The following is a 25,366-nucleotide window of genomic DNA, read 5'->3' on the forward strand; positions in this document are numbered from 1 at the left end:
GCACTGTGCTGTAAAAGTGTTTAAACTGCCGCTTTTTAAGTCTTAATTGGGCAGGAGCCATGTTTATTTAAAACATGTTTATTTTAAACTTTAATTTTTTAAGCAAAAAACTTCTTTCTGAGTCATTTCAAGAACCCACTTCCTGCATATGTACAGGAGATGGCTCCTAAGTACCTCCTGCATCCCCTGTATCACTGAGCTTAAGTAATCAAAATAATAGACATCATCAAAGGGTTTACAAAAATTTCTTCTCTCAGTATAATACAAACACTCGTGTTTCCTGTCTTAGTTTGACAAGAGTTAAAACTAAAAACCGTTCTTATTAAAACTAAAAAGCTTTCATATTCCTTCAAAATACCTTTTCCAAGCATCAGGGAGAGAGCAAAGGATGCTTTTCATAAAGGCATGTAGTTCCCAAAGCAAGTTAAATAGTTCAGGATATTAGGAACTCTCCTCTCTCCTCCAAAGCAGATGTGAAACAGAGATGCCAAGTAGTAAAAGCCCCAAACCATTAACATGAATATTAGGGGACAGCTAATAATTCTTTATACTCATATTATAACACTATCAACGCTTTTGGAAAAAACAAAGGAATAAATCTTATAAGCACATCCATTTATGCAGGGGATTGATACTAAGTTTTTTTGTCCTGCTACCAACTTGAATCAGCAAACAAGATTTTCTTCTAAGGTACATTTCACAACAGCTTATGTAAACTCAGAAAAATGGGAAGAACTGATTTTAGAAACTATGTACCAGACTATACTTTATTTTAGTAACTGCATGTTCACTTGAAATGGTTACATTTTTGCAACTGAGCTACCTTGTAAAACTGAGGTTGTGTGACCCACAAAACAGAAGCTCCATCTGCCTTTGTTGCCCACGCTTTGTAGTAATCAAACCTCCACAGCAAAAATGGTGTTATTAATCAAATAAGAATTTTCAGAGACAACGACAATTGTACATTTCACAAAAACTGCTGCTTCTAAGTATTTATCTTTTTTAATATACTATAGTATCTGCAGGGCTATTCTGTCATCTGTGACACTCTCCTCTTTTCCTATATATATTGTTATCAAGAGACAGGTCAGAGTTTCTATGAATACCATCACTTCACAACTGCAGGAGTTAAGTAAATATTTCCAGCACATACTGCCTACTGCTTGAATGGGTATTAGATACAAAAAAAATTGAAACCATTCTGCAGTTTTAAAACACAAGGGACAGTGCCCTACTCCAGGCAGCTGCAATCCCACCTCTCAGATATGAACGGTATATCCATGCCCTCTGCGTGTTAGTCAGAGGCTAACACACTCAGAATAGCTCTTGTTTAGAGATCTTCTTAAAAAATGCAAAATTTATCTTTCTGAGAACACAAGAGTTTCCTGAAAAGATTTACAGCAGTAAATAGCTATACCTTAAAAGACTGCTGTGGAAGGACCATAAAGAATTTCACAAGCATGCATTAACTAAATTTGCAACTTTGTATTATCAAAAGAGTAAACTTGTGCTTTATTTCCTTATGTGCAAATAGAGTGTCAAATAAGATTCCCCTGTTTTGAAAATCAACTGCCAGTTTGGTGCCAGTTTTAATAAAAGATATTTACCGGAGCACATGAGAAAACCTGCAAGCTTTGTGCTATTAACTCAAGATTTGTGAACATCTATTTGATGTATACGTTCTCAGTTTGCAGTTTTGTGTTATTCTCTAACTTCTGTACGGAAAGTGGTAAGGATCACAGAGCTAGGGAAGGTTCTAGACAAAAATTCTGCAGATATGGAGAGAAGTGGCACTGCAGCACTAGGAAGAATTTCTCCCTCAGGGGCCTCTTCCCACTCCACTCCTTTTTTTGCCCTCTGTGCTCACAAAATACTTCTAATAAAACACTTAATTCATAACACTTATTTTCAAGGATATCCTTCACTAGAGTAATAAGACACCAGATCTGAGGTAAAGTTAGAAAAAACTCTCATGGCATTCTGGAAGAATGGACTGTCAGGTCTGAACCTCATACTTGAGGTATACAGTAGAATTTCAAGCCTCCAGCTGCCTCCAAAACACAGCCTGTAGATACCTAAAGAAAAGTATACCAAAGACCTTATTAGCTATAAAGTAACCCACACTTCAGTTACTGGAGTAATCTCAGCTCAGGCACTTTTTTGGATCAAAAGACCACAAAGGCAGAGGAAATTTTCATATTAATGTAGCTGCTCTCACAAATATCATGTAGAGAAGGTCTTGAAATGTCATTTTTAACTACTGGAAAGATAACTGTAGCTTGTCCCCATCAACTCTGGCTCCAAGGGCTGCTAGGATTGAATGGAGGCAAAGATGGGACAAAAGCAGCTGCTACTGGGTAGAGAATTTACACTTTCATGTGACTGAGGATGAAGACAAAGTAATGCCATCAACCTGCTCCAAACACCAAGGAAGTATTTTGTAACAGCAACAGAAACGTGGATTATATGTATTACGTTGCAAGTTAAGGACATCAGTGCACATGGCAGACATGAAGAGAGACCTGGATAAAATAGGTTATTCTGAATTGTGCCATCGCTCTTTAAGACCCCTGAGCAGAGAGGCCATTACTGTGTAAGCTCTGTTTCTTCAAATCTGCAGCAATAAGCCAGGAGAGAGAACGGGAGGCTTTAAATTGGAGCCCGTCAGTGAGAAATGGAGCAGCTTCCAAAAGAAGGCTGTCTCCCTGACCTAAACTGAGTTCCTTGCCAGTGTTCGGAAGGTTTTTTTACATGATGCACCAACAGAGAGGAAAGGTGCCAAAAGCCAGCTCTTCTCTAGCCATAGGTACATATGCTACTGCTCCCCACAACCTCACCCGAAGGTATATCCCATGTAAGATCCGAGGACACCCATGCACCACGCTGGCTCGCGGCAGCGCTGATGCTGCTCCACCGCGCAGAGATGCGCAGGGTACCCCACGGGAGAGGACGCCCCTCGGCTGCATGGGAACCGGCCGGTTCGGTACCCCGTGCGGGCTCCGGCCCCGGACCGCAGCGACCCGCCGGCGGCAACCGGAGCGGGGAGCAGGGGCTGGGGCAGGGGCTGGCTCGGCGGGAGCACCCACCTGCAGTCCTTCAGCCATATCGCGATCTTCTCGTTCGGAACGCTGAGGCCTTAAGAGCAGAGAAGGAGAGAAAAGCGGGCGGTCAGTAACAGCCCATCCGTAAGGGCCGCCCGCGGGGGTCCCGGGGGTCCCGGGGGTCCGCGGGCTGCGATGCCGGCCCGGACACCCCCCCGGTACTGACCTGCTTCTGCGGCCAGCGGCAGCTCTCTGCCGGCGTGATCCTCCTCCTCCTCTTCCTCTTCGTCGTCTTCTTCCTCCTCCTCCTCCTCCTCCTCCTCCTCCCCACGGGTCAGCGCCGACGACGACGCGAAATCCTCCGCTTCCGACGCCTGCCAGGAGTCCCGGCTCTTGGCCCAGGCCTTCCTCTTCTGGGTCGCCCCTTGCCACTCCTCCGCCGGGGGCTCCTCCATCGGAACCGCGGCGCCGGCGAGGGCCTCAGGCCAGGAGGCGAGTGCCAGAGCGATCCAGCCTGCTGGGATAAGGGAAGCGGGGCTGTGCCGTTCCGTGCCTCCCGTCCAGGGCCGCCACCGGGGACAGGGGTCCGGGGGCGCCGTCGCCCCGCCCCGCGCTCACACACCTTCCCCCCCCCGCACTCACACCCCGGCCCGCCCCCGGACCCACTCACCGCCGCCCCCTCGGCTTTCCCCGGACGGCGGCTGCCGGCCGCGCAGGTACCGGTTCTATCGCCGCTGCCGGCCCGTCCGCTCCCGCCGGGCCGCAGCGGGAGGGCAGGGGGCTGGGATGGGGTCGGCCCGACCCGTCGCCGCGGGTTCTCCCTCACATATCGCGGCGCTGGGAGGCGGCGGCGGCTGCGCCCGCCCGGGCTGCGGGCGGCAGCGGCTCTGACTTCCTCATACCGCGGCGTGGAGAAAACTCTGCGGCCACGTGATGGCAGCGGGGCCGCGGCGGCGGCAGCTCGCCTCCTGCCGGGGGCACACGGAGCCGCCCCGGGGCGTCGGGCTGGCCGGGGAGGGACGGTCGGGATGCGGCCCCCAGGGAAGGGCAGGCGCTGTCACTCACAGCCCTGGGATAAAGGCTGGGCCGGGGAGGGCTCGGGGCCCCTCCTTGGCCTGGGTCCGGCGGTCCAGCCACGGATGTTTCCGAACTAAAACACGTGCGGAGCAGGCAGGAGAGGATTCGTGAGATTTTTCTCTCGGGGAGCAAAGAGTGTCGGATAGAGGGAAGACACAAGGAGACAAGCGGTGTGGCTGGGTGCACACAGCTTTATCTCTTGTTCTCAGAGGTGTGAAACCTGATGAGCCCCCGGGCGGGCACAGGCAGACACACCGGTACCAAACGAGCCCCGTTAGCATCTTAGCCGCACTCGAACCCTTTATCATCTCACTCAGGGTGTACTCAAGCAACCACAATCAAGTGAAAACCCAGCAAAAGGCGAGTCCCCACGTCTGGGGAGGAGGTGTTAAAAAAAAGGCTGCTTCCCCTGACAGTCAGAGTTGTTCTTGGCTGCTGTCACCTCCATGTGCATTGAGATGCCGGCTGAGGTTCCTGTAGCGAAAGCCCTCACCCTGCTGCACCTTCTCAGCCCTTGCTGTGTAACAGGGTCCCTGGGGGAGCTCCCGCACCTGGGGTTAGGCTGTCACTCCCCTGCACACCTGAAACCTGCGTACCCAGTGAGCTCACCTGCAGCTACAGCACATGTGAGAAACAGGTTTTCTAAAAAGACCTTTTATAGCATCTTCAGGAAAAGATGCTGAGTTACGGAACACAAACACAAAAAGGACCCGAGTCCTCCGCAGGTTTAGCTGGTGTTGACAGGCAGGCACATAAAATACCTTTTGTTTAATGGCAAATCTGCCTACAGAAGAACTAGGTTAATGGCACTCAATAAATTTTCTCTCATATTCCATTTTTATGGTTAAAACCTTTCAAGGAATTTCTGCAGCATTTTTCCCTTAATACATTAAAAGAAAAATCGACTTAATGAGAACAGAAGATTTCTTATTTTTCCTAGCCCCTGAAACCCACGCACCACTTTCTATATGTACAGCCTTCCTATGAGTAATTTCTCCTCACCAAACAAGCCATTTTCCTCAACGAGCTCTCATTTTCTGAATGCATTGTATTGAAATGAAAGCAGAAGAGTATCAGTTAGAAAGTGTATTTGTATTTAATTTGTCCCTGAAAGTGTTCATTACTATAGATGTTTTGGGATTGTATTTTTACATGACAGTTTTTAAAAACCAGACTAAATCAAAACAAACTATACATTAATGTTTCTTGCATATCCTCAAAACAATCAACATTTTCTCAGCATGGCATGTTTGACACATTAGGTGTTTTTGCCTAAGCAAATACGGAGTGTGTCCTGAGGCACCAGTGTCAGAAGGTCAGCACATGTCCCCTTGGGCTGGGCCTTCAGCAGAAGTTCCTCCTGGGTGTATTTACAAGTGGAGGTATCTGAAAAATCTGTTTTTCTGCCTAGTTCAGCGTTAGTTTGACATAATGGCCAATATTTTCATTTTCTGCACATGGATAAAAAGATGTATCTATTAAAAATTACTCTTTTAGGTTGAAGCTGTCTGGGTGAGAGCTCTCGGAGTGGCCTGGGGGCAGGAGGGAAGGCTGGGAGAAATTTAACCCCCCCGTCACTATTTTGCTGTCTCGAAGAGCAGACAATAGCTTCTGGGAAGTAGCAGTTTCCTTGGCACAGCTGAGGGTGAACAGTTGCAAACTAAAAGCAGCTACTGTCTGCAGTGCCAATACATCCTTAAGGAGTTCTTAATCTGCAAATTACTGACATTATTGTCTACAATTGCTTGTCTGTTGTGACAACACTTACACAGAGAATGTTTGAAATGTAAGCAGCAGCCAGTAGCTTTTTGCAATGAAGGTCTGCCACAGAGGACTCTGGACTCTGACTTGCACCTTCATACCATCCCAGAAAGTTCCCTTATTAGTCTATATGAATAAAGATTGCATACTCAATTCCTATATTGAGACGACCTTTTTTCTCAGGAAAATACCTAGTTTGTTATTTCTTTTAATAGTTGCAATCAAAAAGTAGGTTTTTTTTCTGTAATAAAAGCTTTGCTTGAGTCAGAATATAATCTGTTAGTCATGCTTCAGAGAAATAAATCTTGTCAAGACACCCTGTTGCTTGAATGAGACCAGCTTCTTTTTCCTTATATTATTTTTGAAACTATTAAAATTTTAAAATTAAAAAGCTTAGGCAGTCATTAGAAATTGTATTTACACTACATTAGTTCCCAAAGGAAGATTTCTAACCATAGCACCATTAAAAGTACTACCAGGCATCACAGTAAAAAAACACACATGCATTTCAAGAATAATAATAAAAGAACTCTCATATTCGTCATCTGGGTGTTGGCCTTGAATACATGAATGTGAATATAAATGCACACCTACACACAGATATAATTTAGCCCAAGGAGCACCACTAAGTCACTGTCTTCTGTTCTTAAAAGAGTGAAAACCTTTGAAGAGTATTTAATTCAAATTTTGCCTGCAGAGGATTCTTTCAGATGTAGGATTTTCTGAAAAAACCCACATTCCTACATCCTTCAAAAAGACATAAATGAGGTACTTGCACCAGTCCCCTTGGGGACTCATTCCCTGTCAGAGTGCACTGTGAGTAGCACTTTCCTGCTGGATTAGGGCTAGGCTTCCCTGTGCTTTTGAGCAGACCATTTTCCTGGAAGATCTGTACACCAAGAGATCCCTCACCTCTAGAAACCAAGGAGAGATTTACAGGCTAGAGAGCTGGTCCCTCAGTGGCATGGTTGCCTGCATTTCTTTCTCTGCTGCCTCTGCCAGAAGAGTCCCTGGGAGCTTCAGACATCCTGTGGATGGGAGCAAGCAGGACCCAGAGGTGGAGGTTTGAACTCACCATATTTGAAAGCTATTTCCTCTGTTTTCCAGCTCAGCAGATGGCTAAGCCCACCCCAACCAGGACAACCATCTGCAGCAAGATCAGATGCTGTTCAACCAGCTGTCAAAGCTCTATTACACAGATCTCACTGTGGAGAGGACACCATTACCACATGAGTGGAAAACACACACAGAAGCTTCTAGAAAGGTTAATTGGGAATAAAACTAAATAAATAAATAAAACCAAGGAAAAGTCTCATTTGTCTAGTGCCTTCTTTTGACAAGAGGAAATAGAAGTGGTTTTAAAGGCTGTAGCATTTAGAGAAATGGTGCATTAAGACAAAAGCCTCCTGTTGGACTTTCACATGGCAGTGAGAACCAGTTTTGGACAAGAGGAGAAACTCCATGTTACTGCTTAATGTAGGTCTGATCCTGGGACAGGCAGCTCCAAGTCAGGGATGTTTCATGGCTACAATTTGATTTCAATGTTGTCGGCTTTTTCCAGACAGAAGAGAGAAGGAGTTAAAAAATAGTTCACCTTAGCAAGCATTTAACAAGAAATAGTTCTATGTTGTAACAAAGCTATGATAAATACTGTGCAGTTATTTGCTTTGGCAGGGTCTGTGTTTAAGAGCAGGAGAATGCATGAGGGAACACACAACCCAATGTCATGTGCATTTTTAAAATTTCCACAGCTCTGTTTTAGTAAATGCACTTTGTTAAATGAAGCTTTCTTTCTGAGCCAAGGTTATTTTTAAAAAAAGAAAATCTACTGAGGCCTCTGTTGTACTATAAATTAAAAAATGCAACCTGGCCAGACACGGGTAGCATCTATTGCGTGTCAAGGGAAAGGGTCTGCCACTGCTTTTTGTGGTATTTTAGTTCCAATTGCCCACTGCAGAGATGGGTGGTTTGGTTTTTTGACTTCTCCAGAACACATCCTGCATCTGCAAACAAAAGCAAAAGTCTGAAGGTGATGGCAGCTGGGCAGCTGCTGCTGCCTCTTCTTCAGGATCTATTGAAAAGTTCCCAGAGCTTCTCCAAATGTATCTCAGCTCCCTGGTCCTTCTGTTCTAGTCATGGCAGGAGACAAACCAACATCTCCTTCCCCCAAAGGATCTCCTCTCTGCCATTGGAAATACCCCATGTTTATTTTGGGGGATTCTTGTAGACCGTTATCTATTGTTTAGGCCTTTTATCTCTCTCAATCTGAGGCTGACCATGCCAGGAATATCTGATGGTTTAGACCTCTGAAAAGTTTCCTAACATACTTAAAGGAAGTGGTCTCACCACCTAAGTTCAAGAAGCATTTGGATGACACTCTCAGGATCATGGTGTGATTCTTGGAGTGCCCTACACAGACAGAAGTTGAACTCAATGATCCTGATGGGTCCCTTCCAATTCAGCATATTCTATGAATCTATAACTGTGATTCTCAGAAACTTCACTTGTGTCTTATCATCACAGCCTGCAGGAATCAAACTGAGTAGCTGGAATACTATGCTATTAAGGCAGAACAGAGTGTCTCCTTGTAGCCTATAAAATATATATGGCAAAACAGAATAAACAATAAAAACTACATCATGAAATAATAGTATTATGCATTTTATATTTTTTCTAAATTTTCATTTTGAAAATTGACACCTTTGAAGTGTTGCAAGTCAAAGGGAATCACACCTGGAGTGTCATTCAAGTATCTTCCTCTGTAAAGAAGAAAATAATATACTTTATTAATAACCATCACTGTTACCCAACAGATGTTCTCTTTCAAATACGTGGGGTAGAAATGATGGAAAATAACCTGGCAGTTTCACACGATTAAATTAAACTGTTAGGACAGCCTCTATCATTCTGCCAGTCATTTTTTTTTATATGTGAGAAATAAGCATGATATTTCTATAAGGTAAGAAACTAATACATTTAAACTAATGAAAAAATAAGTTATTTTTTCTAGTTGTAGAGCATGTTAGGCTCTTTTCAAACTAAACATTGCCCATTTTAAAAAGTGACTTACTCATCTTTCTAGGACCTCTTGCAGCAGGAGGAAGGTGGAAAAAACCCACTTCCTTCAGGGCGTTTACAAGAACTATAGCATAGCAAGAGGAAGTTCCTGAAGGAAGAGCTGAATATCTGTACTGAAGTGGATTACAGCTGTGCCACCAGATCAAATGGAGGGAGCTGAGGCCAAGTGTACATAAACATCCAAAACCAAACACTATGAAGAAGAGAGTGCAAGTGGGTTTAAATCTTTCAAGATGTAAATGCACTTCATGTTGCTGAATTATGTCAGTGGGGAGTTAGAGTTTTTTAAGACTTTTCTTAAAATTCCAAGAGAGCAGGCTGAGGAAATAAATCCACAGATGCAGAAAAATAAGGTTGTGGTTCATTTAAATTCTTAAGCTGATTCTGTGAATTTTCTCATTCAGTGCTGTCTTTCTATAATCTTAGCAACTATGTCCATTCCCTTTCTGAATACCATCCTTACCAGACTGTTGCACTTGGACTGTGTCTGTTCATGCATCTGTATACTATATTAGAAGAGTCTGTGCTCTGTTTTTACACTTAAGAGTAGCATATTCTATTATATGCTATTCCACCCTTCATATTAAAAAGCACTCTGCTGATATTTTGGGTCCTGTTTCTGTTCTCACTGGGATTACTGATAAAACTGTGTGTACTTAGAATAATTAAGCTTTTTAATGTGTATGGAGGTATGGAGTAGCTGTTATATTTTCCACTATCAAACCAGCACATCTAGGTCTGACCAATGTACCATGTATTTCCATCCCAATTCATCTAAAAAACTCAGTGAATGAGGTTTTTTTAATTAAGTCACTTTTTTGAAACGAATCTGTGAAAGAAAGTTTCTTCAGCTCGAGAACAGAGTGGAGATAAAGATCTGGAGCTGAAGAAGTTTTCTATGGTTTAGGCCTTGTGGTTGGATATTTCTGCTTCCACAAAGTCTTCCCTCACTGGAGGGATGTGTCTTTTCTCTGTGGATTGCCTATGGGCCAATAATGAGTAATTTCATGGGGCAGCCTTTGCCACTCAGCTGTCCATCTACCAGTGCTGCGAAACACTGAAAGATAACATCTTGGCATCCTCTTCTCTCTCTTGAATTGGGCTGAAATCAGTAATAATGACAAGAGGAGGAGAGAAAAATAATTTATATAACCTCTGTTTTCTTAGGAATTTTTTTTTTTAAAAAGCCCAGTACCAATATGAACTTGAGGATCATTCCTCAGCACAAAGCCCACATAAAAGCTGTGTATAAACAAGCCCAGAGGACACATCCCTTGCTTGTCATCTGGAATTGAGCAGCTCAGTGTGCATGACTAGTTAGTTACAAAAACATGCAGTCAGATAGTTACCCAATGTACTAGCTCATTTGTTGGCTTGACTCAGCTCTAAAATTAATGCATTTCCTTTCCTTAAAAAGTATAAAAAATTCCAGAGTGATAATGCTATTGACTTTAAGGCACTGACCAAGCTATCCTTTAGCTATGACAAGCAGTAGGATAAAAAAACATCAGGAGAACATTCTAACCAGAAATCTGTAAAAAGTTCCCAAGCAAAACAGGTAAGACGGGTGAAATAATCTTTGTGTATACACACTGTTTACTAGAAATCTCACTCACTGGGTTCTGAGACATCAGTTCAAACAATACAGCTCAGCATGGCATGGGGACCAATCTGGTCCCTGGCAGCAGAAGCACAGGATGTGGGTGGGGGAATGGGGAGAAGGAGGGAGAGAGGAAGGGAGGGAGAGGATCCAGGCCTTACAGCTCCTTTGAGCTAGCATTTGGCCAACCCTAGACTGACAATGCAAGAATACTGCAGCAGAAAACAGAGGAAAACCTTATATGTGTTTTAAAGTCAGTTTATAATCCCATTAAGATGAAGCTGGAATAAAGGGAAGAAAATAATGCTTTTCCAGTATACATAACAATTACTTCTGATCTTAAGGGCAGTAAAAAAACTGTGTAAAGGCCAGACCTCCTGTGTGAAGCTGCTCAAAGACAAAAGGGCATATTTGACTTAATGAGTTCTTCCACACTGATCAATAACTTCTGAAGAAAGATTTGTTTTCAGAGTTCAATAACTCCTTGATGAGTCACTATGCTATTTCAACCCTTTTCCATAGACACTTAATGGTCAGATGGTATCATGGTAAAGAGGATTTTCCAGTCTAACAACTCCATCTTGTATGTATTTTTAAATGTTTATAACTGGATACTCCAGTGTTTGGAGTACATGATATTTCTCTTTCTGACTGGTCAGAAGGTGGTCTGATCCAGTACCAACCAACAGCCATTGCTGGCTGCAATTCTTTGCTAACTGATGTGAATTCATTTGATGTGCTTAACAGAAGTAGCTCCCACTGGACAGAAGGCCAAGTTGCAAAAACGTCATGTTTTGTACTTAATTGGGTACCTTGTTGCTGTCTATGGTCCAGGCTGTGAAACCCTTTGTTCACTGAAGTCTCATTAACTTTAAATTTAGCTCCTTAAAGAGCATAGTAGGGACCAGCAGTGGTAAATGTGACACCAAAATTAAGTGGAACAGATCCTGCGCTGCCCAGAAAAATTATTCCATTACATGGAAGTTCAAGCCTTCTGTTGCTAAATTATCAGAGGGCTTTACCAGTTCAGCTCCCTTTAGATGTTAAATATATACTGCCTCTGGGAGCATGAATTAATTCAAACTCCTGTGGTTCCAAGCCCTGAACTCTGCAGCGATATTTCCCATCTTTTTAATAGATTAAAATATTAACTGGAGGTCCAAGTGTAGTTCCAAAAATACAAACCCATCTCCTTAAAATTAGCTGTCGACCAGAGGAAATGTGTCCTTCACTGTCATACATCAGAAAGAGTAGATGTGTGTATATTCCCCAGGAGGCTGGTTAACCCCCAGAGCCCACTCTCTCTGCAGTTCCTCTTTCTCTCTTTCCTGCAGTTATCCAGCATTCTCATTCCCACCCTGGTGTCCGTGCCTCTCTCTGGGTACAGAGTAACATCATAGGAAATGTTTGATTATCACAGGTAGAAAAATTAAGGACAGTAAGTACAGAAGGGTGAGAAAAAACTGCCCTACTAAAGATAAGGATTCTGCCTTTTGTGTAAATAAGTTAGGAGTTAGTTTGATCGGGGGAGATATTGCAGAACACACCACTGAGCGGATAAAAACAGGACATACTCTTACCAAGGCTCCAGTCATTGCTGTTAGAGCAGGATGCACTGGACTGTGATGGTGTCCGAGCCTCACCATGGGAAGGGATGGGTCAGTGTGCTTTGAATCAAGGATCCTGATAACAGCAAGAATTTGGTTGTCAAATGCTGCCGTGCATTAGTTAGGCATTAACATATAAAACTGTTTTGTCCCATCCACTAGTGGAGAAAGCTGGTTTGTACTTGGAAAGAAACAGACCATTTGTGGTCCTTCCTTCCTCTGTCCCATACCCCAGTGGCTGTAGGGATCAGAGATATTGTCCACTGATCTCTCACATCTATTGAGTGTCTCAGTGACAGCTGCCAGTCCTGAGAGCTCATCTATTCCCATCCTGTCTTATGCTGCTCAGCGTGCAAAGCTTAAGGGCTGTGCATCCTCCCGTCTTCCTACAGAAAATTGTGCCCTTCACTCCTTCAAACACACTGGGACACAGCAAAGTGCCACGTGGACAACAAGCATGGGTCTGGGTGTCTCCTGAATGGAGCATAAGAGGCTGCACTGGGGTCTTCTTCCCCAAAAGTGACAGAAGGCTCTAGCGCCCACCATGGCATTCTGCAACCTCCAGAAAGGGCTGAAGGTTCTGAGGAACTGCCCATAAAGTGGTCAGAGGAACAAAGGCTGATAAGGGATGAGGGAGAACCCCTTCCCCTGCCTATTAGCCTCTTAAGTCCCCTAACACCATCCAGATAGTTTGGCAACACCATATTGCTAAGTGACATTGTGACAACTTTCTTTGTAGCAGTATTGAGAAACACTGGAATGAATGGTGTTGCCTGTCACTAAAACATACCTAAAACAGCCAAAGATGCAGAGGAATGTCGTTGTCCTGACATCTGAAGCCACATCAGTACCCTTTTAGAGAACAGCATGTGAAGATCTGGACATTTTTCCCCACAGTTGCTAGAGAAAGCATGTTAGCTGTGCACTGACACAGCCAGCACCTCATGGTAAATTTGAGGTCTCCACAACAATTGCTTGGGATCTCACAGACCCAGCAGCTTTATTTTCACAAGGTGGATATGGTCAGAGTGCCAGGCTTAGCATGCAGGAAAACTCGTCCTTTTAACAGCCATCACTGGGCACCTCTGAGAGAGCTCCAGCACCTTGATCTTACTGCCAGCCTTATCACCCATCCTTTCTGAGGCACTTGTTTCAGTGGGTGCGTTCACTGATGGACAAAGATCACACAGAAAGATTTCTCTGTGAAACACAGAAGTGATCAGCCTCATGAAGACAGCAGAGCACCACAGGAAATGTGGCTCCTTGCTGAAAGGTGGTCTTGCTTTTATGTAGACAAATCCTGAAGGAAAAAAAGGCTGTCTCAGTATTTTCAGTTATGGCATTCTTTGTTTTAATGATTACATGTGAAGGAATAATTATCCTGGCACTGCTGAGCACACCATAGGCTAGAAGCTTTTTATTTGCCAGTGATTGTTTGGATTATAAATGCTAAAGTGAAATGACGCAAGTGCCCTTTTTGTTGTCATATTGTTTGCTTTAGCTTTTGTTGGATCCAGTCCAATGGTACCTTTACGTAGGCTCCTGTATAATTAAGATAGTGTGCACAGCCTCCGAAAGGAAATCATTAAGAGCCTCTTGTGGAGAATGCACTGATTTCCATGTCTGTGCCTTTTAAGTGGTCATAGCTCACACTCTGTTGATTAACTTCTTGATTGTCCAGGCACACTTCAAATATTAATCCCACGTTAAGCTTCCAAAGCAGCTTTCAGCTGAAAAAGTTAAAGCCACTTTGTACAGCCACTTGTTTCAAACATGTTTCTTGTTATTTCTATTTATAAAATGGTTCCTTAAAAAAAAAAAAAAAGGATTTTTTTTTTTCTCAAAACTACCTTAGAGTTGTTATTTATATAAGAAAAACTATAATACAACCAAAAAGCAGCCCTCTAAACTCTTTCAGAGCAACTAGCAGATGCCTCGGTTATAGAAGAAATCAAAAGAAGCCGGTATGCTTCTTGAGGAAGGAACCTGGTGGTTTAAAAAATGAAAGAAGGGGATAAAGGAATAAACAAAATTGCAATTTATTTGCCCACCAGCTGTCGCAAACACAAAGTGTAACATTTTCCACTGCCTATAAATAACAGCCTTTTGTTGCTACAACCTCTATAGCTTCTGTATGAACTCCCAAGGTAGGTGTGGTGTTTCCTAATAGTGGCTTAACCCCACAGTGAATTTTCCAGGCTGCTGCACAATGGGATACCCGGTCCTCCCTATCCCAGAGAGCTCACCCACAAATGCTCCTTCAGTGTTTCTACATGGAAACAGCACAGTCTCTTCTAGACTGAATCAGTCAAGAAAACACTGCAAAACTAAACCACACCCATGATATGAGAGCAGGAAAAGCTCTGCTACTCTAGTGCTCACCTGCCTTTATTAGGAGTTGAAGCTGAGGATTGATTTAGCTCATTTTTAAGACCTATAAAAAATTTAGTAGACTTTAGGGGTGACTTGACATCTAAAGCTGCTTACTTAAGTAAAAAAAAAAAACAAACAACACACAGTTACTGTGCATGTATTTGTAGATGCTCAACGTGCAACGGTGAGAGGTATTTGGTAAATTATTAAATCTTCAACTTAAAACTGAACAGTAAGTGTGTTAAACCAGAAAATGCTTGACCCAACATGCTTTAGCTAAAACTGTATCAAAGTAATTATAAAACCTGATTAAACAAGGCTTCATTCCCACATGCAGCTCCACCTTACTGCCTTGGCAAAGCCATGAGCTGGTAACACCCTTTAGCTGCTTTTCAAAAAGTGCATTACCAATGAATGCAAGCAGAGTGGAGGAGTTCATGTTAATTTCCAACCCACTGATGGTGTTTAGGGAATCTGCACTCTCTGTCAAAGGAGGGTGGTTCAAAAAAACCACTTCTGAGTCACTCCTGTTTTCTGTCTGACTTCAAAGGCAGCTGACTCAGTCCAGTGCTCAGACCTGTGCCAGGCACAGTTTCAGTACCAGAGCCCCAACCACCCTTCACCCTCCTCATCCTCTTTTGCCAGGTGAGAGCTGAGTTACAGTACAAAAAGTCCTAATGCTCTCAGTAGCAAAGTACTGATAAAGTATTCCCACTTCAGAAAGTCTATTAGAAAAGGAAATAAATTGCTCTAAATGTAGATGATTCTTTTTCACACCGTCCAAACTGCTGCCACTTACAAGTCCTTTGTGCATTAATCTGTATCCTAATACATTGGTTCTTGAAAATTAATGCTTTGATAGCAATTATACTGTGAGCACATCCATCAGCTGAACTTGCTGGAAAATCACATACTGGGCTTTCAACAGTGGGGGCTTCCAGCTGAGCTCCTATTCACCCCTAAGTAGACTGTATGAGATTCAAAAACTATGAAATAGAGTAGTTCAAAATTCCATCCAAACAGGCTTCATCAGTACCAGCAAGGACCATCTGAATAGTCTAATTTCAATTTGCACATCTGGAAAAGAGCAAATGTTTCTTTCATTCCCATCCTTTGCAAACTTTCTGTGCTGCTTCTTTAAACAAAGAAAGAAGAATGCACTACATTTTTCAGACCAGTCACAGTTTCCTGGCCTCAGGAATGTGTCTTCATATAAAGCCACCACTGCTTTAGTGCAATACCCAAGTATTTTTTTACCCTTTGTTAATGTATAGGAATGATATAACATATAGGTGAATGAGAGCACACTCCTCTGCTAAACATCACAAAAACGAGATACTATCAAACAATTTTTGCAAGACCATATTAAATGCAGCTAGATTCTTGACTATCCTACTCTTTCTGGCTACATAAGATTGCCATATATATGCCATTTTAAGTAATTCACATATCCAAACATCTCTGGAGAGACCATTCTCCAATTATTCAGTTGCTGCACAGTCTGGAGTCATCCAGATTAACCCATGACCTCAAGGTTAGGAAAAACCCATAGGAATGCTGGTATCCCTAGGAAATAGATATATTTGTACTGTCTCCTCACAGTAGATGACAACACTTTATTAGAAGTCACTTTATTATTTTTATTGGTGAAAAAGATGAACTGCTACTGGAACAGCAATGATGCTCCTGACTAGAACTGGCAAGCTGCCATACCTGAGAGTGCTTTACTGGGACTGGTTTTTACAGATGTAAAAAATATCAGATGACTTGATTTCTGCCATTACTTTTCTCTAATATAAGAATTTAAACAATTACAAATCAAATATAAGGTATTTCTTCCAGATCTGCTAAATAAGTGCAATGGGGCAAATTCCTGTGGATAACTTTTTCCCCCAGGGCTGATTATGTGTGCTTGCTTCTGCTGAATTTCAGGCTATTTGATGAGAACTACCGAACCTTTTCGTTGTATGGAGTCAAAATCTATTTTCCAATAAAGCTTTTATCCAAGAGGAAGGAGGAGGGTCAGCAACCTAAGTCCCTTTGGGAATGGTGCAGCATCCAGCCCCTTGATCAAAGGGGCAGTGCCTGTGGGCAACTGTCTGGCAAATCTCCCAGATTCTACATGGATCTCAAACAAGTGCTCCCCACCTTGTATTTGTGGTGCTGTGGCTGGGACAGGGTTGCTGGCATTGGCCACTTCCACTGTCACCAAGCAGTGGTAGCTCTGGTCCCATGTGTCAGAAAACCTGAACTCCTGACCAGAAACTCACAAGGCTTTGAAGGAAGAAAGAAATTGGGTTCGGAATTGAAAACTGGAATTGGAAAAAGAAGTCCAAAGGATGATATTCAGAGCACAACACTTTGTTTCCTTTTATCACAAGCTGAAATACTGTCACCAACAAATACTGTTTCAGAAAACAGTTAACTTCGAGTTTTCCCCTAATTAGCTATTTTGATGATTCAATTATGCCATCCATAAAGCTTCAGTAACAAATTACTGAAGCTGTGAAGTCAGATGCACTTTCATGAAGCAAAGATGTTTAAATCAGCTCCTTATTCTTATGTGGAAACACAGAAATAAAAGCTGTAATTCAGAAGTATTCCCAATTTTAAAAGCATTATGAGGCAGTTCTACTCACATAATCTACAATGCTAAGTAGAAATTAACTGATCAGCATCTTCCTAGTAGCTTCAGAGAATTAAGGTATGTAATCCATTGGCATCAGTTTTCTTCCCAGGTGGAAGATGTTTTCTGACTCAGGGACTGGCAGCACAGATGCTTTTTGTTCTGTGCAGTGACCTGCCTGGGATATAAAGTAGCTGATGGTTCAGCAGGCACAGCTGCTCTAGGTCTGAATGCTCCCAACATGCACTCTAAAACCATCTGACAGGCAGTAGAAAAAACACAAAACATTAAAACCTTTGGTACAGGGCAAATCAACCAGCCCACACACCAGAGAGCAGGTTGGACACCACTGGTGTGTGATAAGCATCTGCAGAGAGAAATGCTCCTGAATCTCCAGCAGCTCCTACAACAGCTTTTTAGAAATTAATTGAAAAGTTAGTTTGGCATTTGGAGGTAAAGGTTTGGAGACTGCAGGGTCACTATGAGCATCAGCTGGTGCTCATGTCCAGGAGTCACTAACCTGCAGCTCTGTCACAAGCAAACCTTCACAGCCCTGATCCTTCAAGGAGAGGCTCAAGAGCTGCTGCTCTGCCCAGTAGGAGACAACCACATTTGATTTCTTTCACACTTTATGTAAATCAGACCAAACCTTTTCCTTTGGTTTGGTGAGAGGACACAGAGGTTCTATCCCCTGGTACTGATGAAGAACACTGGAATGTTCTTTATTTTATGTATGGACACCTTTTACCAGCAGAAATGTTGTGAGGGTGGGGAGAGTACAAACAAACAAACAAACCTGAAGTACATTCACTTTTCAAGTTCAGATTTCCCAGTATTTACACATAGTTCTTGTATTTGTAGTAATGATGGTTCCATTATGGGCTTATATAGGACAGACCATCCAGTGATCACGAGATCCCAGCATTCTGCAAGGCAGGCAGACAAAAACCTCATGTTTGCATAGAATTACAGGATGGTTTGTATTGGAAGAGCTGTTAAAGATCATCTAGTTTGTTTTACAACTGAAGAAGTGAAATGTCCCCAGGAACTGAAGATCAAACCAGAGTTTTGAGCTTAATCTCTCTGTCATGCTACTCTTGTACCTTCAATCTCTGAAAGTCCCTCCAACATGGGCAAATCCCAATAGCTCCTGCTGAGTGCAGTGGCTGCTGATGCTGCTCAGCACAAGGACAGCACACTGTGGTTGTCCAAACCAAAATAACAGCACATCAAAACATGTGGCTAGGAGGAAGGGAGTGGAGGACATTTTCCAATATTACTCTGGAAAAGAAATCTTAGAGCTGCCAGTTTTATTAGTTCTCCAATCATTACTATCACTGTGGGGTCATTTTATACAAAAATGTATTCAAAAAATGTATACAAAAACTCTCCTCCCCTTTGATTTTTTACCCTGATGAAATATTACACAATAAAAAATTCATTTTGCTGTGCCACATACTCATACACGTGTGCTGACAGCATCAAATACTCAGAAAAAGATGACATGGTAGTAAAAGGAAAACTTCAGCCCTTTCTTGCATCCAGAAGGAACGAGTGATAGGAATGGATATTAATTATTAACCTAGGTTAGCTATCACAGTACCTGAGAAACTGCCACATGGAACATATTCCAATACAGTTTCTACTAAGAGCCTCAAGCCTTCCAAGAAACAAGTGAGGCCACAAGTGAAATGATTCTTAAGGCTGTAGTCTGGCTTCAGATCTGGGTTCAATTCTACATATTACTTAAGCAAAACAAGTGAGGATCTATCACAGGCAGAGAAAGTGCAGTTATTAAATTACATATGCAGTTTTGGTTAATAGAAGTACATGGTGGGTGCCTGCAGATCCAAACTCCAGCTACTGTGCTCTGAGCATGCAGAGACCCATGGGGAACAGTGGGGTTCTCTGCCTGTCAGTCAGTGATCAGTGCTAACAAATGCAAGAGCTCATTGTTTCTTCAGTCCCTTTTTGCTTACAAAAGGCCAATATTCCTCACTGGTTTTCTTTGTAAAGCAAGAAAGAGCATTTCAGAAAAGTAGCAGCTAAAATGGACGTCACAGTATTCATCCAACATCATGGAGAGATTGATTAAGAAAAGCATGTTGCATACCAAATGCATCCTGTGCGAGGCCTTAGAGTGGTGGAATACAGGGAATCCATTGACAAGCGCAGTATTGCACACTTGTTTCTGAATCATCATCATCTGAAGAAAATCTAAGATGCAAAATAGCACCAATCCTTAAAGGTTCATGCAAACAGACTCACACACATGCACACAAAGGCACAATTGCAGCCAAATCTCAGACAGAATAGCACCAGCCTGGCTTTTCTTTTGTCTGGCTGGTTTTGTGGGGGTTTTTTTGAGAGCTCTTAACCTCTGCAAAAACCAGGCTGTTCTCAGGGTTCTCCACACCCCCTCCAAGAAAGCATCTGAATCAATTCAACTTCGGGTGGAATAAGGGAAAAAGATCCCTTGTCATTTGGAGTTTAAGAGGGTATGTTCATAGTTTCTGCTGTTTTATTTCTGAAAGATTTGGTTCTGTTTTGTTTGGGTATCTTTAACAGCTGTCTGTCCACACACAGTTGTGCAACCTTTTTTCACAGCTTGTTAATTTAGACCGGAGACTGCAGCATGTGGTTCCCTTCAGACTTAAAATAACAAAGCCCAAAAATCCCTTCTTAAGAAGCTCAAGGTCATTTGTTGAAATTTGAAAAGGATCAGGATCCTGTAATTCCAGACATTATGAAACAGATGAAAAGGTTTTTAGGTATTACCTTGCTGGGGTGTGCTCTGCAGCTGTATCACACTGTAGGACCTCCACCAAAGAGAGCAAGATGAGAAAACTCATGCCACAAATCCATTGCAGCTATAGGTGACACACCTTGGAGGAGAGTGGCTGCATGAAAAATAGTAACTGAAACATGATGTCCTTAAAGAAAAAAACAAACCACCAAACAAGCTAGCAGCAGGATATCTTTCATAGTTTCATAGCCTTGTAGTCACACAGTTTATGAGTGTGTTACAACTCAAAGAAAATGGGATTTTACTTTATATAAGCACGGTAAAGGGAGAAAAGCCAAGGAGGTGACAATAATAACAGAAGTTTCCTTAGATGTCCAAAATCCAAGCCCTCCTCCCCTGAAGGGCTTTGCTGTAGCTGCAAGATGAGAACAACCATGTAGATGGTTCACAGGAGCCAACAACAAACTGCTAGAGCCAAGTGCCAGGCAGAGAAAGTGACAGAGATGGAAGGGATAACATGCAGGAATGATAGGACTGATGCTCTTTGTTGTAACAAAGTGCAACTTCATACTGTGCAGCTGATAGAAACAAAACAAGACTTCAAGATGCTTTGAACTGATAAACAGTTCTTTGCTAAGCAAGCTACATCCTTGGAAGTGTGGGCAGAGAGAGAGAGGAGCAAGGATGCATTAAGTACTTGCCTGGCAGAATAACCTCAGCTTCAAGAGAGATAGTGAGTGACAGAATAAGAACAAGCACTTCTGGGAAGTCTCATAAGCAAAGCTTCAAAGGGCATTTGCTTCAACTTACTGTTTCCCTTTAATGGCTGTAGGCTGAATGTATTATTTCCAATCAGTCTCTCGTGCTATATTTACCCCCATGTAGGGACATCAAATCTCTTTTCTTCAACCCAGGCCTTTGGAGTTCTTCCCAGCTTTGTGAAGGAGCTGAGAATATTACACACTTTATATTTAGCTATTGTAGATTCAAGTCAAACCTTTCCCCTTCTCAAGAATGGATACTTTGAATCCAGACCCATTACTTGTTAGATGGAAAACTATTAAGCCCTATTACAAAGGACATATTTCTCTCTTCACACTACCAGCCTGTCTGAGGGACAGAAATCAGGAGAATTCAACCATTCGGTATACTGAGAATATGAAAAATACTTGTTTTTTGAAGAGAGAACTTGTGGTTTGATGATACAGAGAAGGGAAGGGAATTTCAGGTGAGTTGTCCAGTAGCTTCTAATTGAAAGAAGAGAGAGAGCTTACAGACAGCAGCAAATGGTGATGAAGTATTGATGAAAAGTGGGTGTAATGACACTTTTGCACACAAATTCATTGCACTCAGAAATGCCAAGTTGTGATGCTTATCTCTACAAAATACCAAAAATGCTCTTCTGCTGTATAGCAAGTAACTACATTATCTCTTGCAAATCACATCATCTCCAAGGCCTACTATCTTACAGCCCTAACTCATCTTACAGTTTATTTGAGCATTATGATGACAGACCCAGTTAGATTATGCTGAGGCTTGTAGGCTGTTCTGTTTGATGTTACAGGTAATGCTCAGCTACAGGAATGGAATTTGCAAGCCTGAACTGAGTGCTCACATCCTCTGTGCAGTGAAAGGCTTCAATGCTTCAAAGTTACCTTTCACACCATCCACATGGAAGGATGCCTGAAAAGCTTCTCCAGACTTACCCCAAATTGTAGACCACATCTACAGCACAAATTTGCTTTGGAGGGAAATGTTTACATCACTCCTCAGGAAAGAACAAACTTATACCCAAAACCACAACAGCAATACAAGGTACAAGAGAGCTGGACTCTGGGTCTACTTTGTGCTTTGTGTGTGATGGACCCCTGCTTTCCCAGCATTCATTCAGAATGTAAAAGCAGCTTCTGCCTGATCAGACAGAAACAAGAGCTTCATGTGCCCCCTGGAGGAAAACTCTCTTGGGTGAGACCACAGCACCAGCCCCTCCTGGCCCCAGGTATATCTTGTTGGTACACTGGTACCACGGCAAAGGGATCCACTCAGCACAAAAGCTGCAGAGTTTAAGGTTTCCTGTCCAGGGGCAGGTGTGACTTACAATTCCTTTTGGCTTCAGATGGTGCTGAGCTCATTTCTCACCCTCCAGCAAGGGCCTCAAGGCCATTCTAGAACAAGGCTTCCTCCTGTGCCTTACTGCAATTTTCAATGACAGTGGCTGCAAGTTCTGTGCTTTTTGCTGACCTCCTCTTAACAACCACATGGTTACTGCTGCTCACATCACACTTTGCAAATCAGCCCCAGAGATTCTGCACAACAAATCCCAGAAAGCTTTATGAGGGGACAAGGTACAGAAAATGAAGTGGGGTCTGACAAGGCTGAGCATAACTCCAGTAGTCTACATAGCTTGTCTGACAAAACTATGGATATTCACAAATGCCTGGGTGTGTTAGAAGTTGAGCAGAGTCTTAATTTGCACTTTAGATCTTTAGATTCTTTTGTGAGCCTGCCCTGACATTCTATAATACAAATTCCATTGTACAGATTCTCCAGATCAGTCAGAAGAAAGTTTGTTGAATGTCAAAAGATAAAAGATCTTGTTCAAAAGATAATTGCTAGAGATGAGCATGTACAAATCACAAAGCACTACAGATACCACTCAGTCAGGAAGCCAAAAGGCACGAAAGGACAGGGAGAAGCACAAGTTGGCACATTTTCCACTAGGCCAGCTAGAACAGAATGCTAAAGCAGATTGCAAATGTTTTCATACTAAACGCTTCCAATGGAAACTTCTCTTGCCATCAATGCTGAAATCCAGATAGCAACAGAGCCCAGAAACTTGCAGGAAGCCAGCAGGCAAGGTGAGCATCACCCATGTTCCAGGCACATGGCCCCAAGGCACCAGCACGGGCTGCAGCAGGGGCAGTATCAGGGCTGGCAGGGCAATCCTGGGGTGTGTGAGAAGCTCAGCCCGGGGACAGTCTCCAGCCCAGGACATCAGGCACCTCTAAGGGGATGGTGCAGGTCTGGGATGAGGAATAAGAATGGAGAAATGTTGCTTGCTCAGTGCACATCTTTCATTCCTTAGCACTTGGTGATGCCAATACTGTTGGGTGAGCAGAATGTCACATTAAGAGGAGAAGCAGGCACCTCAAGAATATGTTTCCCTGTTCAACCCTCAGTAGAGAGAACATGGAAAAGGTTTTCAGAGCAGAGGCACCATAAGCAGCGAGATGGCACATTGGAAATGGGAAGGTGGGAAGACTGGAATGGGGACAAACAACTGGAAATACAAGGAGTTATGAATGATTGTCAAAAATGATGACTGCAATTTAAGAAACACAAAAAGCTCACTTATAAAGCAGAATAATTATAATTGGACAAAAAGAAAATACCATAAAAAGCACACGACATCAGACAAAGTTATCAAACGTCCATCACCCAGTCCATAAACATTCTTAACTCAAGGCTAATCATAACTGTTGGCTCATAAGTCTTATAAGTTAAAGATTCAGGATTTTCTGGCCCATTTTCTGATGTGAATAATAGGACAGGAACAATACAGCAGGATCACTGGCATCAGGAAGGAAATTTACGAAGTGCAATCACAGCACTAGCACACAACATGAGCATATAATTGTTCAGAGTAGCTGGCAACCAGCTTGGAATTGGTTTATTATCAGTCTATTAAGCCTTTCTTTAACAGCAATCTTCACTTAAATATATTTCTTCTTTTCATCATTAAAATCTAATTCCCTTTCCTGAAGGGAAATTGGCAGAACAATAAGGGTTCTCTTTTAATGTTCAACATGTTTGAACATCAGCTATTGCCTACTGGTAGTCTCCATCCATTAGTGGAGCTGAGCTTGTGCCACTGCTGTCAAGGGTAACTTCGTTACCAGAAAATCAACTTCCTAAACCCTCCAGAAGAACATGAGAGGCACTGAGGCTGTGAGCTCAACATAGCACTCTGAAAAACCTCTCTGTTTCTTGGCAACTGGAAAAACAATATCAATTAACACACTTAGCCTAGTCCACATCTGCTGCTAAAACACCAGAGGAAAAATATTTGAGCCCTTTCAAATTGCCAATAATGAAATTACGCAGACAAGAGATTAGATTGTTCATTTGGAAACCAGTTTAATTAATAGCCTACACATTTTATTTATAGCCTAAAATACTTGATTCAATAGTTTCATTTCTGCTCTTCTCTATAAAATCTCTCACTGTGGAGTTATGAAAAATATAAAATAGCTGGAAGATTTTTCCAATTTATTTGAAGCAGAGAACTTCTATTGCAATGTACCTAATTGCTTATATGTTCAATAAAAGCCTCAGCAGTAGGGTTAGGAGCGTCACTCAAAAATCTTATGCTCAAGGCTCATTCTGGCCAAAGCACTGTATTTCACCTCTATTTTTTTTTTTTTTTTCAGAGATTGGGAGCATTTCTCTACATTTCTGTTCCCTGTGCTTTTTCCCCCCTCACACTTGCAAAAGGGTAACAGTCTCTGTTAGACACCTGCCCTGCAGTTCACAGGCAGCTCTCTTCATCTGTCTGTTTCAGGTTTAAATCCCAAAGGCAGTGGGATTTTTGCCTGTTAGGTGAACTTCAAAAGTTGGCAAGCATCCCCAATGAGCATGTAGACACATTTCTCCAAGATTTCTAGCAGTGAGGATTCAATCTTTCTCAACCTACCCAATGACTCTTGTCTATAGTATCATATTGCCTGCCACAATTTACAGATGCTAATTCCATTTAATTTAATTCCATTCTTACTGCACAAAGCAGTCATGTAGTTTCAGACAAGGTAGATATGATTCACACAAAGGTCATTACTTAACTAGGAAACAATATTAAGTAAATAGTATTAAGAAAAAAAAAATTCATACCTTGGGCACAGCAACTCCAAATTTCCACTAGGAAAAAACCCCATCACCATGATTCTATTCTGGGCTCCTCACAGAACACCACAGACACTATTACCAAGCTGGCCTACCCATGAACCTCCCAATATTTTTAGTATGCCATCAAGTAAAAGAGTAATTTGTACCTTAAAAATAACTATTGCTTCCTCCATCGCCTCCTTTGGAGCAAAAGCTAAAGAAAACATTGATTGCAAATGTTTAGCTTTTTCCAGGACACTGTTTAATGAAGCTACTTTCTTTTTCTATTGATCAGCCTTACATACCTGTGTTTTGTTGAATGACAAACAATAGCCCAGGAGAAATTAAACACTGAAATCCGCAGAGGCTCTGGGACAATATTTGTTTAACAGCTGCCGAACTCTGGAAGTAACAGTGAAGAGGATCATGCAAGAAAATCCTGTAACCCAAACAGATAACATTCTGGTTAATGTCACTTTGAAGTTCTTCTCGCTTAAAACATCACTTTTTATAAGAAAACATTGTTCAGCTGAGGATACACAGTGCAGAACTATCTGTTCAGTCCAGAAATGTAAC

General features: G+C 42.4%; 1 protein-coding gene across 5 annotated transcripts in view; it reads right to left on the minus strand.

Annotated features, from left to right (window-relative positions):
- ITPRID2 (ITPR interacting domain containing 2) overlaps positions 1 to 25,058 on the minus strand; it is a 62,449-nt gene extending 37,391 nt beyond the window's left edge. For 2 of the 5 annotated variants that reach the window (XM_071747194.1, XM_071747193.1), the window contains exons 1-3: positions 3,712 to 3,948; positions 3,268 to 3,555; positions 3,087 to 3,135 (exon numbers count right to left, since the gene is read on the minus strand). In XM_071747194.1, the coding sequence (XP_071603295.1) occupies positions 3,087 to 3,135; positions 3,268 to 3,496 (278 nt within the window). In that variant the 5' untranslated portion in view covers positions 3,497 to 3,555; positions 3,712 to 3,948. Of the gene's footprint in view, positions 1 to 3,086; positions 3,136 to 3,267; positions 3,559 to 3,711; positions 3,949 to 24,796 lie in introns of those variants that run through there. The other 3 variants (XM_071747195.1, XM_071747192.1, XM_071747196.1) reach the window with 3 other exon arrangements.
- Between the last annotated feature and the right edge of the window lie 308 nt (positions 25,059 to 25,366).

The sequence above is a fragment of the Heliangelus exortis genome, chromosome 6 (genome assembly GCF_036169615.1).
Source record: "Heliangelus exortis chromosome 6, bHelExo1.hap1, whole genome shotgun sequence".
NCBI lineage: Eukaryota > Metazoa > Chordata > Aves > Apodiformes > Trochilidae > Heliangelus > Heliangelus exortis.